This window comes from Polistes dominula, unplaced genomic scaffold, assembly GCF_049000335.1.
Source record: "Polistes dominula isolate Pdom_NZ unplaced genomic scaffold, Pdom_raw_medaka contig_75, whole genome shotgun sequence".
Taxonomy (NCBI): Eukaryota; Metazoa; Arthropoda; class Insecta; order Hymenoptera; family Vespidae; genus Polistes; species Polistes dominula.
The window spans coordinates 276,978-291,153 of record NW_028301003.1 but is presented as its reverse complement, the minus strand read 5'-3'; the positions used below and the strand labels follow the sequence as shown (position 1 = coordinate 291,153).

At 29.8% G+C, this 14,176-nt stretch overlaps 2 protein-coding genes across 2 annotated transcripts; one reads left to right on the top strand and one right to left on the bottom strand.

Moving 5' to 3' along the window:
- Positions 1–9,310, top strand: LOC107071460 (fatty acid synthase). Its single transcript, XM_015330484.2, has 16 exons — positions 1–665; positions 1,647–1,897; positions 1,988–2,219; positions 2,303–2,721; positions 2,806–3,099; positions 3,194–3,401; positions 3,484–3,644; positions 3,715–4,032; positions 4,128–4,633; positions 4,709–5,013; positions 5,086–5,490; positions 5,580–6,607; positions 6,688–6,926; positions 7,013–7,706; positions 7,797–8,628; positions 8,871–9,310. The coding sequence occupies exons 1-16, from the start codon at positions 476–478 to the stop codon at positions 9,074–9,076; spliced, it is 6,288 nt and encodes a 2,095-aa protein (XP_015185970.2). The 5' UTR covers positions 1–475; the 3' UTR covers positions 9,077–9,310.
- LOC107071461 (putative fatty acyl-CoA reductase CG8306) lies at positions 9,223–14,176 on the bottom strand. Its single transcript, XM_089173928.1, has 9 exons — positions 13,140–14,176; positions 12,557–12,736; positions 12,128–12,221; positions 11,678–11,923; positions 11,452–11,597; positions 11,058–11,360; positions 10,191–10,484; positions 9,830–10,087; positions 9,223–9,718 (listed from the first exon to the last, which is right to left on the bottom strand). The coding sequence occupies exons 2-9, from the start codon at positions 12,724–12,726 to the stop codon at positions 9,628–9,630; spliced, it is 1,602 nt and encodes a 533-aa protein (XP_089030054.1). The 5' UTR covers positions 12,727–12,736; positions 13,140–14,176; the 3' UTR covers positions 9,223–9,627.

Below are 14,176 nucleotides of genomic sequence, written 5' to 3'. Positions count from 1 at the left end.
TTAGAAACAAGATCATATCAGGAATGTATTCATATAAATTTTTTTCTTATTTTAACGTATTAAATCTATCTTCAAAATTATGTTCACATTTTCTGAAACAACATGTATATTAATACAACTTTTAGCACACACAAAAAATGATATAACAAGTACGTAAGATATAGAGGTTCATTATTTTTGTAATATATATTAAAATTAGAGTATCATGGTCAACTTGACATTTTTTTTTGCTGTTTCATTATAGGCACTTTACTTTATTATAATAAGAAAATGGACAGGCGATAAGTAAAATTTAAATATAGATAGATAACTTAAGCGAATTATTTAAAGTGTGCGATATAACTTACGTGACATAACGAAAATAGGATTCATTTTCAATTTGAATAGTTTTAAGGATAGGATTACCTTCAAGTTCAATTCATATTTTCATTTGCAATTTCGCCGTGGAGAAACGAAAAAAAAAAAAAGAAACATCATGAATGAGAATAAAGAAGCAACAGAATCAAACAAATTTTTCAAATTTTCTTATCCAAAATCAGGCGAGGAAGTTGTCATTTCTGGAATAGCTGGTAGATTTCCTAAATCTAATAACATAGAGGAATTAAAAGATAATATATTTAACCGTAAAGATTGTGTCACTGATGACTTACGTTGTTGGAAATCAGGTATCAATTATGTACACATAAATTAGTTTTTTTAACGAATAATCTAACACTAAATTGTGGGATATAATAATTTTGTGTGTGTGGATGTGACGATATTTCTGAAAGCACTCAATGATTTTAAAAAATACAGCTAAAAAAAATGATATTCTTTGTATCGCATGCGGTGATATGAGTATGATTGTTGTGTGTGAGTTGTGTGAAATGAAAGAGACCGCTTGAGGAATAAAAGAAAACCGCTTACTTCGACAGTATTGTATGTGTTTTGTTTGCAAATTTCGAGAAAGAATGTCAGAAAGATTTTGAAAGGATGTCATATATATATATTTGGTTATTTCCACGCTTATTTGCAGGCCCTAGTTCTTTTGTTTTATTTATTAGTGTTTTCACGTTAGTAACTCATGTTTTTCTATTGTTCTCTAATAAAACAATATCGTTCGTGTATGTCAATAGTTGCGTTGTCCCTTTCAGCTGAAGGTACCATCTTTACTATTCTGCAGTTCTTTGACATCAAATTCCAATACTAAATTGAACAAAAGAGGTGATAGTTCGTCCCTCTATTTTAACCCGCTATGCATGCTAAAAGTTTTCACAACATTTATTTTATAATTATTATAATAAATATTATATTATCAACACCATTAAAATAAATGTGGGATTCCCCTTCTCCTGTTAGTCAGAAACAAAAGATACAAAGTATATATAAGTATAATAAGATGTATTTTTTGCTCGGCTACTAAACAATGACTAACTCTCGCTTGTTTTTCTTTTATTTTCTTCTTTCGGCGACGCTATTGCTAACGCTATTCAGTTGTTCATTTCGCATTTGTTCATCTTGTGTCCGATTGCACACGATACTCTTTGGCTCACTCATGCTTTTGTGTCCCCTCACTTACACCTCTCAAACTCTCACGCTCTCACACCCCACATAAATATCAAATTAATTCTTACAATATATTTCGATTATCATCATTCTTTCATAAGACAATCCAGAAATGCCCCAACGTATCGGAAAAATAAGCAATATTGAGAAATTCGATGCAATATTTTTTGGAGTACATTCTAAGCAAGCTCATACGATGGATCCTATGAGTAGAATGTTACTGGAACATTCTTACGAAGCTATCATAGATGCTGGAATAAATCCCCACGAGTTGAGTGGAACGAGGACAGGTGTATTCATAGGTGCAGGTTTTTGCGAGTCTGAGAAATCATTTTTCTACGACAACAGTACGGTAGGTTAAATGGTCAAGTGATCAACTTATAGATTAAACGATTATTTATATAGATTCTTAAGATAAACTAATACGTCTTTTTATTGATAGATAAATGGCTTTAGTGTCGTTGGTTGTTGCAAAGCTGTATGGGCTAATAGAATTTCATTTTGGTTGAACGTAACTGGACCATCATATATTATAGATAGCGCGTGCAGTTCAAGTCTTTACGCGATGGAACACGCTTATAGGGCTATACGAGATGGACAATGTGATTACGCAATTGTAGGTGGATCAAATCTTTGCCTTAATCCAAACATATCTCTACAATTCAATCGTTTAGGTATTGATTATGCTAATTTCTTTTAAAAATATTTGCGTTATTTTTCCTATATATACTATCATATCTTTATTAATTTTTAAAAGGGGTGTTATCTAAGGATGGATATTGCAGAAGTTTTGACCAAGATGCAACCGGTTTCGCGCGTAGCGAAGCCGTTGCTGTAGCATTTCTTCAAAGAGCAAACAATGCCAGACGAATCTATGCTACAATTTGTCATGCAAAAACAAATTGCGATGGTTATAAAGAAGAAGGAATAACGTTTCCTTCCAGCAAAATGCAAAGTTCTCTTTTTCAAGAATTTTATAATGAATGCGGTTTATCAGCTACTTGTGTTTCATACGTTGAAGCTCACGGTGCTGGAACTACAGTTGGTGATCATGAAGAAATGAATGCTATAGACAAGATTTTTACTAAAAACAGAACTAATCCTCTAAAGGTCGGTTCCGTAAAATCAAATATGGGTCATGCTGAAGCAGCCAGTGGAATTTGTTCGATCGTTAAGGTAAGTAAATGTTCCAAGCGTAAAAGGAGAATATTATTCCTCAATATTTATATCTCTTTCTTGTCTTTTCTTTGTATATTATAGGCGATTATATCAATGGAATCATGCCTAATACCACCAAATATACATTTTAATCGACCACGCAAAGATATAAAAGCTTTTACAGAAGGACGAATCGAAGTTGTTACTGAGACCACTCCGTTAGATGGTGAATATATAGGAATTAATTCTTTTGGCTTTGGTGGTACTAATGCTCATGTATTACTCAAATCAAATTCAAAGAAAAAGGTCAATAATGGATTGCCCAATGACGATTTGCCTAGACTCGTAGTTGTTTCTGGACGTACGGAAGAAGCAGTAATAGCCATATTAAATGACGTAAGTAATACGACACTGTATACTGTGGATTATAGAAAGTAGTATTCTATTTGTTAACATCACGTAAATACAATTTTCATATTTTATTTGGTAGATCGAAAACCGATCAGTGGACGTCGAATATGTTCGTCTTCTTCATGACATTTATCTTAAAAACATATCAAATCATTTATATCGAGGATATACGATAACTGGTCTTCAAAAATCTAATAGAAATATTAGAAAAATTAACTATTTTTCTGGTTCAAAGAAACCAATTTGTTTTGTCTTTTCTGGAATCGGTTCGCAGTATCTTGGAATGGGTATGAATATTAAATTACAATATTTACAAACAATTATTATTACAATGATTAAACGTATCGTACGAAATTGGAAATCTGTTAGGTCAAGCTCTGATGAAGTTTCCTGTATTTGCTAAAGCATTGCAAAAATGCGACGAAGTGTTAAAACCACATAAATTGAATATTTATCAAATTTTAATCGAAAACGACAAAACTATATTTGATAATATCTTGCACTCGTTCGTTGGAATTGCTGCTTTTCAGGTAATGCTGATAAATGTAATATATGAATACATTTGATAAGATCTAATAATAGAAAAACAAATCTCTACAGATTGGCTTGGTAGATCTGTTAACTTCTATGGGTATAATACCGGACTATATAATCGGACATTCTTTTGGGGAACTTGGTTGTGCATATGTAGACGGATGTTTGACTGCAAAGGAAATGATCTTGGCAGCTTATTGGCGAGGAATAGTCTCAATAGAAGAAAAAATACCATACGGTTCTATGGCCGCGGTTGATCTTGGTTATAAAGATATACAAAAATTATGTCCATCTGATATTGACGTCGCATGTCACAATGGACCTAAAAGTTCAACAATTAGTGGACCAGCTGAATCAATGAAAATATTTATTAAAAAACTGCAGGTTCGTTTTCAGTAGATTATAATACAACTGATGAAAAAAATTGCCTCTAAAATAATTGAATAAATTAACTGATATAATATATTTATATTTAATAGGATATGAAGATTTTTGTAAAAGAGGTATCATGTTGTAATATACCTTATCATAGCCGCTACCTCGAAACTGCTGGAAAAAAACTTTTGGCATATTTAAAAACTGCAATACCTGTAGCTAAACCTCGAAGTAAAAAATGGCTTAGTACATCGGTACCTCGTAACGAATGGTCACAATCAGACGCTCAATTCTCGTCTAATGAATATTATACCAATAATTTTTTGAAACCTGTACTTTTCGAAGAAATTTTAGACCTTATTCCTAACAATGCTGTCACAATTGAAATTGCACCGTACGGTCTATTACAAGCGATATTAAGAAAATCATTGCAACCTACGGTAACAAATATTGCATTAACTCAACGAGATCATGAAGATAATTTAACGGTTTTTCTACAAAATTTAGGAAAGCTTTATAATACTGGCTTACAACTAGACCTTTCTAAATTATATCCACTCGTAGAATATCCAGTTAGTCGAGGTACTCCAATGATATCTCCACTTGTTAGGTAAAAAATATATGAATATTTAAAGGTTTTTAAATGTTGTATAAAAGTTTAATGTAATATGGTTTTTTTTTTTAGATGGGAACATTCGTTTGACTGGTTTGTAACATCTTACAATATGAAAGAGAAAATTAACTCAGGAGATCGAATGATTGAGATATCGATCCTTGATCAAAATTTCCAATACATACAAGGCCACATGGTCGATGATAAAATTTTGTTTCCTACAGCAGGATATTTATGTCTAGTCTGGGAAACTATGGGTATTAATATAGGACAGCTGTACACAGACTTATCCGTTATCTTTGAAGATGTAAAGATTAATCGTGTTACAAATATTCCAAAAAAAGGCAAAATTGAAATGACCGTAATGATTCAAAAAGGTTAATTACTTTTTAAAAATATGATCAGTAAATAATTTTTCAACAATGCATCATAATATAAATTTATTATAGGCAGTGGTAAATTCGAAATAACCAAGGATAATGATGTTATCGTAACTGGAATTATTCGTATTGCACGATATTTATCGAAAGAAAAAGTACATTTGAATTTAATCAAAGAAAATAATGACGAGGAGGAAGATGAATTAAATGCGAATGATATTTACAAAGAATTGAAGTTACGTGGTTACCAATATACTGGCCTCTTTCGAAGTATACACAGTGCATCAATTTCTAAAAATAAAGGACAGGTCGAATGGAAAAATAATTGGGTAGCGTTCATTGATAACATTATGCAGATGAAAATTCTAAATGTTGATACTAGAGATTTACTTGAGCCAATTGGAATTCGAAAATTGATAATAGATACTGAAAGTCATCAAAAATATCTTGAAAACTTTGCCAATGATCAACAATGTAAATATTTATTGTTAATAGAATATGATCATGTGTATTAAATCATTATTTATCCATTATTATACTTAACGCTAATGATTTTATTTCAGATTTACCTATACGATTCTTTAAACAGATTGATGTGATTATAGCTGGTGGCGTGGAAATTTGTAATTTAAGATTACACGTGATGGCTCGAAAAAGTCCTATCGACAATCCAATTATCGAAGAATATAAATTCATTGCTTATCGTGATAAAATGGAAATATCATTGCGAGAAGTATTAACGTTATCTATGCACATTACTCTGGAAAATATACCAGTGAAAAATGTAAAGACAATAGAACTCATTGAAGATAATGACAACATATCAGCAGAGGAACTCGTTTCTCCAATATTTTCAGATATTCTAAGTAAATTACCTTTTATTCGAGCAAACGTTAATATATTTACACCTCCAAACAAATTTAACACAGATGATATTCCTAAAGATATCATAGTTTCCAAATTAAATAATTTACAATTTAATAGTTCCTCGTTACTAGCTGTGGGAAGTTGTTTGTTGACCAAAGAGAAGAAGAACAGTTTGAAGCAACTTTTACAATCAACGATATACGGAGCTTTTATTTTATCTCGTGAAAAAACGTGTACACCATTAGATCTGTCAATTATACAAGAGTTTCAATTAGGTATAGTTTTGGAGAAACGTACTTCTGAAGAAGCATGGATATTGTTAAGAAAGATACAGAAAATTCCTCAAAATACTTTGTTTATTAACGTTAATAGTAATAAATTTCATTGGTTGAAACAAGTGCAAACAATATTAGTCAATAAAACAAAACAAATAATTAATGACACAAGAGTGATACTTGTTGAGGAAGGAAACTTCAAGAGTGGTCTTTTAGGATTCATTAATTGTTTAAGAAAAGAACCAGGTGGTGAAATATTTCGAGCACTTTTAATTCAAGATGACAAAGCTCACAAATTTTCGTCAGAATTACCTCTTTATTCCGAACAACTAAAAACAGATCTTATTATCAATGTTTTACGACCAGGAAATATTTATGGATCATATAGGCATCAATTACTTCCACCTTGGGAGCCCAAACCAGCACACCATGCATTCATCGGTCAATTGGTATTTTTATTTGACGACTTTATATTATATTATTAACATTTACATATTACAAAATAATATAATAATATATTTGTTAACAGTTTCGTGGAGATTTAAGTTCGATACGTTGGATTGAAGGGCCAATTACAAAAGACTATGAAAAGGAAGAAGATCTTGTAAATATTTATTATGCATCGTTGAATTTTAAAGACGTATTGCTTGCGACGGGTAAATTAACTTTAAAAGTTGAAAATAGAAAAGAAATATACAACGAAATTGGATTTGAATATAGCGGAATTAGTGGTAATGGTCGTCGCATTATGGGGATCAATCGAAATAGGTAAAGTGATTACAAAATTACAAGATGAACAGAAATTCAGTTTTAATATAAAATAATGAAAATTGTGTGCATAATATTTATTGCAGGTGTCTATCAAATTTTTGTCAATTAAACGAAACTTTTTCTTGGATTGTACCTGAGAGTTGGAGTTTAGAAGATGCAGCGACAGTACCGTGCGTATATTGCACATCTATTGCTGCTCTTTATACGTACGGAAAAATGAAGAAAGGTGATAAAGTCCTTATCCATGCTGGTAGTGGTGGTGTTGGCCAAGCTGCGATAAATTTAGCCCTTTATGAAGGCTGTGAAGTATTTACTACTGTCGGTACATTAGAAAAACGTATATTCATTAAAGAAACATTTCCTAGTATCGATGATTATCATATAGGAAATTCTCGAGATACTAGCTTCGAACAACTAGTATTGCAACAAACCGATGGTGCAGGTGTAGACATAGTTCTAAATTCTTTAACTGATACGAAACGTTTGGCATCTCTTCGTTGTTTGGCCCACGGAGGACGATTTTTAGAAATTGGGAAGTTTGACTTTGTTACTGATAGTCCGTTAAGCACAGATTTTTTTATGAAAGAAATCAACTTTCATGTCATAATGTTGGATCAAATTATGACTTCTTTTGAACAAGTGAAAAACGAAATTAGTTCGAAATTCAATCAACTTCTTAAGGAGAATGCTATCAAACCGATTAATAGAACAGTTTTCGATAAAGATCAAGTGGAAGCAGGACTTAGATTCATGGCAGCTGGAAAACATATTGGAAAAGTAAGTTGATGTTAGTTTTTTGGAACATTTGTATAATTAAAAAACAATATTAAATTATTCACAAATATGTACGTATCTGAAATATCTTAGGTACTTATAAAGATCCGAGAAGTAAACGAGTCACTGATAAGACCCATCTTAGCTGAACCTTCTTACTTATGTTTTCCGAACAAAAATTATATTATCTTTGGTGGCTTGGGAGGTTTCGGTTTAGAATTAATCGATTGGTTAATTCTACGAAATGCTCAAAATATTATCATTACTTCGCGACACGGTGTAAAAACTGGTTATCAACGCATGAGAATCAAAACATGGGAATCATATGGCGTGAATGTTAAAATCCTTGTTGGTCTTGATGCCGCTAGAAGAGAAGACTGTGAGCTTATTGTGAAAACAGCTATTGATGAGGGTCCCATAGATGGTGTATTTAATCTCGCTGTATCTTTGAACGATCGAATTTGTACAAATCACACGTTGGAAAGTTTTCAAGAGCCTTTCGAAGGAAAAGCTTGGGCCACGACACATTTGGACGAAGTAACTAGAGAACTCTGTCCAGATCTTCGACACTTCGTAGTCTTCTCCTCTGTTTCTTGTGGAAGAGGAAATGGCAGTCAAACAAATTACGGCATGGCTAATTCAATTATAGAAAGAATATGTGAAAAACGAGTAAAGGATGGTTTTCCTGGATTAGCCATACAATGGGGAGCGATTAAAGACGTCGGAATTCTTGCGGACATGCAAAAGGACGATAAAGAACTTTTCATAGTTGGTACCCAACGACAAACCATAGCATCATGTTTACATGAACTTAATAGACTTTTGCTACAGAGTAAACCTGTGGTTTCTTGTATGGTGATACCTGAAAAACGTGTAATTGACAATGATGTGAATAACATTGTAGATACTATTTCAAACATTATGAGTAAGTTTTATTTAAACAATACTATTCCTATTATTATTTTTATGAAAGCGAGCACTTTTATTCTAAATAAAATAGACATTCGTAAAGAGGTTGACCGAAGGTATTGTCCCTGAATACTTGAATGGTTAAGACAATAAGCCAGAAAACGAAAGATCTGGATTCGAGACAATCCAACGGATTGACCCACCTCTTTTCGAATCCCACGTTTTTATATTTCTACATGTATAAATTTTTGATTGCAGGTATTAGGGACTTGAAGACCATCAGTAAATATACTTCCTTAGCTGAACTGGGAATGGATTCATTAATGGTTATAGAAATAAAACAAACGTTAGAGCGGGATTTTCAAATATATCTAACCATACCAAATATTCGAAGCTTAAATTTCGCCAAACTCATGGATATGAATAATAATGAGATCGATAATAATAATAATCAAGATTCCTAGAGTACACATAATTATATTGAGTATTGCAATTGTCTGATGATTACAGAAGAGAAAACGAAAATCAGATTGTTTAAAAAATTATTTGAAAAATCGTTAGTGCATTTCGTAGACAAACAACCATGCAGAAGTCATACACAAATTCATCGTGATTTAGAATCTCATATATTTATAATATTAAAGTTCAAAGAAATACATACAGATAGCTTAAACATTAGTAAAAAAAAAAAACCCCCATGTATATTATGTTACTCAAGTAAAAAAATCAACTCAACGGTGTGGTAAAATACAAAAAAAAAAAAGAAATAAAAAGGAACCAATAAATCATTGTCCATATTTTTTGTTTTGAGAAACCTCAGTAGTGTAGATATTTTTTTACTATTTGTATATTGAATAGAAAGTAAAGATAGTCTACAGTTGAACGGGACAACACAATTGTTGACATACGCGGACGATATTGCTTTGTTAGGGAACAATGAAGAGTCATTAATAATTAATAACGCAAAAATATTAATAGATAATACTAAAGAGCTAGGACTGCAAATAAGTAATTTTTAGAAAAAAAGTAAATGTAGTAAGGAATAACAGATGTAAAGAAACAAGACGCTAGACGAAATTTTCACCATAAAATGAATTATTTTCAATCTGAAAACGTTAAAAATAAAAAAAAAAGAGATCAATAAATTTGAAGTAAGATAAAGTAAACATAAAGTAAAGATTATTTTGTAAATAAAAAGAAAAAAATCAATTACTTACTTTCTATTTAAAAGTTTTCCTTTTTCTATCGTACTCATTGGATCTTTCAACATGTATACTCGAAGTCCTTTCATGTAAATATCAAAAAAACATTCCCAATCAATATCAGAAATATCAAAGAAGAAGTTATATTTATCTACAATAGATAACTTGTCCCATAATTTGAGAACATTATCGTTCGTGAATTCCCAATCGCGAGTGTTGAAAAAGCTTATTACATTATAAAAAGTTCCCATTTTTTTGTAGATTTTGAACAATCTGAAAATATATATATATATATACAATTAATCTAACGATACTCTTTCCCTTTCGACTAATAAACAAATCGTTTTTATGTAATTTTAATAGCAACAGATATTACATTGGTTTTCCTCCGCTGAGATACGTTAAGGAATCCAATATAATTGCTGGTATCCAGTGTAAAAGAATTGTCCAAACAAAATTGACATAATAATTTCGATTCAAACATAACGAGTAATACCATAAGACTTGTTCCGATGGATACTGAATCCCATTACTTTTTATTTTTTCAGCTAAGGTAAACAACGTTAATCGATTCTGAACGGAAGAAACAACATTATAAACTGGAATCTTTTCATCAACGGGCATAGACTTGTTGATTCCGTTTGAGATAAGAATATTTTGTGGTTTTGATCTGCGAACAAACATTTTGTTTTTAATCGTTGCAAATATTATTTCAAAATCTATTATCAACACTAGATTTATGGACTGAGCAAATTCGATGTTGCTGTGTCACATTGTTCGTCCGCAATAGACTCCTAAACTACTGAACCGATTTTAATCAAATTTTGCACATTGTGTGCAATTTCATTCAACTTGAAAGATAGGATAGTATATATGTATAAAACTTAAATATTATTTTTTAAAAACATATGTTGATGTTAAGTTACCTAATGAAATATACTCAACCCTTTGTTCAAATAATGTTTATAAGTGTAAAACGGCGTTTTTACAGCGATTTTCAGAAATTTTTTTAACAGAATAAGAAATTGATATAATTTATTAATATTTTGTGGTCATTTTGCACTATATTTGAGAATTTATTCTGAAATTTTCCAAGATATTTCTCAAAACGTAACAAAAGCATCAACTGCCACGCATTGTAGGGTCGCAACTTAACTTAGAAGTTTGTGTGTACATTTTAGAGATTGTAATTTTGATCAGAAACCAATTATAAATAGAAATTTCATATTTAAAAAAAAATTACTCTTTTTGTACGACGTCCCATGCTGCAACGATAGTGTTGTTGACAACATAATCAACAGGAACTATATCTGATATAACTCTATCATCACAATGCAGGGTATGTAAAACACCCATCATCGCACCAAAAGCAACACCTGTCAATCCATACAAATTATTGATCCATCCTGCTATTGGTTCTTTTGCAGTTGATACTACGATAGATGGCCGAATTATGCAAGTTGGAATTCCATTGGAATATTGTCTTACAGTATCTTCACATATTGCTTTTGTATATACGTAAGTGTTTGGCCATTCACCAAGTAATCTGCAAAATAAACGAATATACCGATGGAATAAGATTTAAAGAGTAATGCATATTAGTCTTATTTTTTTTTTTTTTTTTTTTTTCATTATACTTCGGTGTAATTAAATGCAATTGATCTTCGGTCAAAATTTCTGTTAATTTTATTATGTCATCTGTCTTTATAGGTGGTTTGTAGAATTTTTCTTCAATTTTATTATGCACACATTGCGAATATGCCGTTGATATATAGACAAATGCCTAAACAAAGAATTTATTATAAGGTTAATATTATTATAGGCTTATATTAAGGTAAATCGTTTAAATAGAAAATAGTATACCTTTAAATTATTCATCTTTTGGGCGAGTAAAAGAAGATCTCTCGTACCCCTAATATTTGTATTAACTATAAAACGAATATTATCCATGAAACGAACGGATGCTGCACTGTGAAAAATCAAGTCGGTATCTTTAATGAGTTCGCAATCTTTCTCTGATAATCCTATATTCGATTCGCCCATGTCACCTTCTATTAAAACAATCTTCTTTTCCACATCTTTTTGTTCTCTCTTAAGTCTATCAAAAATCTGAAAATCGAAATATACATTTGTAATATTAACACGTTCTGTGTTTCTGTGTTTCTGTGTTTCTTTCACGTGATACAACCGATAATGATTGTCGTAATTTTGGAAATTTCGTAACATTCGTTTTAATTAAACGTTAAATTTTTCCCTTTTAAGTCTTGTAAACCATTGGTGGTACACTTGGAGAGAGATTATAATTTTACTCACAATATCATTGAAATATTCTTTGAATCGATTTTGCGGACTCGTATTCTTCTTTCCTCTTATTAATAAATAAACTGTTTTAATTTCGGGACAGCATCTACGAATTATATATCCAATATGTTTATAAAAATAATTATTTAGAGAAAAATCAATGTTTATAATAATACGTAAACGAAAAATAAATAAATGAATAAGAGAACTGACAAAAATAATATACAGTAGTATGGATAAATTAGTTAAAGATGCAACTTAGTAATAAATATTTAATGTAATTATTAATATTAATGTAATTATATGTATAAATATTCAATATGAATCCTATATTTTGGTGTAAGTCCAGTTTTTTTTTTTTAAATGAGATATCAAATGTATTTACATTACTTTCAAAATAAACGGTTTAATTGAGAATCAAAAGATGTGAAACATTTTTACCTTAACAGCTTTTCCATTATAAGTCTTCCTACAAATCCTAAAGCTCCTGTTATGAAGATTTTTTTTCCAGAATAAAATTTAGCAATTTCACCTTGTTGATTATAATAATTTGGCTCTTCTATCATTGAAAACAATTCCTCTTGATAAGTTTGACCACTTATTAATGACATTTTTAGGATTCTTTTATAATAAAACAAAAGTGTTACATAAATATAAGAAAAAGAAAATTTTAAGTAATAAATAATTAATATATATATTTATAAGTAAATTCATAATATGTTTGTTTGCACATTTCTACAAAATTTCATTTAAATAGATCAACATGATAGAAAATTAACTGTATTTATTATGAAATATTAATAATTTTGTATAGAATTAAAAAAATTTTAAAAATAACGTGTGTGTAACAAAAACATATCATTTAATATTTCCCCCAAAAAAAATTAAGATAGCTTATATAATATTTAATTGCATAAAAGTTCTTATTGTGAGTTCTTACATTAAAAATGTAAATAAATTTGCTTTGTATAATTTGCACAGATATAAAAAAAGAATATAAAAGGTTGAAAAGCAAAATACTTACTTTTATAATCTCAGCAAAATTGTTAATTTAAATGATATATTAAAATATAAAAATTGCTGTAATTTTTAAATGATTAAAAATGAAAACACCTTAAAACCTTTAAATCCTTTAAGGTATCAAATTAATTGTTAATAAGACTTGAATCAATTCTAAGAAAAAGTTCTTGATAAGAAAAATTTCTTGACCTTCTTTGGTGAATCTTCATTCACTTATGGTCAAACATCAACTGTCGAATGCTACTTAAGCAATCACTACTCAATTAATTAAAAACTGTTTACCGTGACAATGTTTTTTCACTATAAAATTGTTTATCGTGTTAACATAGCTATTATCATATCGTATAGGAATACTTTATCATATATAAATAATAAGTGTCTATTGTTCCTGCAGGAAATAAATACTTTGAAAACCTAAGCTACGTAACTAATTTTTCGCATTTGTTTTTTTGTTACGAGGTCTTTACATAAACTTATAATAAAAAAAAAAAAAACCAATTCTATCAAATAAAAATATTAAAATATTCAATATATTATATTTTTTCATTACCGAATAAACGCATACATATACATTCATTATAGGCGTAAAAATTAGAAATTCTTTAGAAATTTGTTTACAATGTAAAAGATGTTTACAATGTATTTATTGAATATTCATATGAAATACATGTATTTAGAAACGTCACACCTCCTCACTTTTAATATTCTCGAATAGTACAACTTTCCCACCACAACCTACTCTAACTAAAACCCCCTTCTTGACCTTTGAATAACAAATCTCTCTACCAATGTTTTTTGAAAATGATAATAATTTATTTTTACTTAAAATATTTATTTATACGAAATTTTGAGTAATTGAGAAATAAGAGATTCAGTTTAGATATTATTAAAAAAATATTGTTGTTCTCATATTTAATGCTTTATCAAATCAAATATAAGTCAAGGTGGAATTTATATTGTGCTTTCATTTTTTTTTATATTTATATATATGTTATTTTTCTTATGATTTAAAACAAAAATTAATATAAAGAATTAAGTAAA

Excerpts from the sequence above, each read along its gene's own strand:
- LOC107071460 (XM_015330484.2), top strand. The coding sequence starts at position 476 with ATGAATGAGAATAAAGAAGCAACAGAATCAAACAAATTTTTCAAATTT. Across the intron at positions 4,634-4,708 it reads ATGATATCTCCACTTGTTAG|ATGGGAACATTCGTTTGACT; the intron begins GTAAAAAATATA and ends TTTTTTTTTTAG. Across the intron at positions 6,608-6,687 it reads ATGCATTCATCGGTCAATTG|TTTCGTGGAGATTTAAGTTC; the intron begins GTATTTTTATTT and ends ATTTGTTAACAG.
- LOC107071461 (XM_089173928.1), bottom strand. The coding sequence starts at position 12,726 with ATGTCATTAATAAGTGGTCAAACTTATCAAGAGGAATTGTTTTCAATG. Across the intron at positions 11,598-11,677 it reads AAAAGATGAATAATTTAAAG|GCATTTGTCTATATATCAAC; the intron begins GTATACTATTTT and ends TTCTTTGTTTAG. Across the intron at positions 9,719-9,829 it reads GGAAAACTTTTAAATAGAAA|ATTGAAAATAATTCATTTTA; the intron begins GTAAGTAATTGA and ends TAACGTTTTCAG.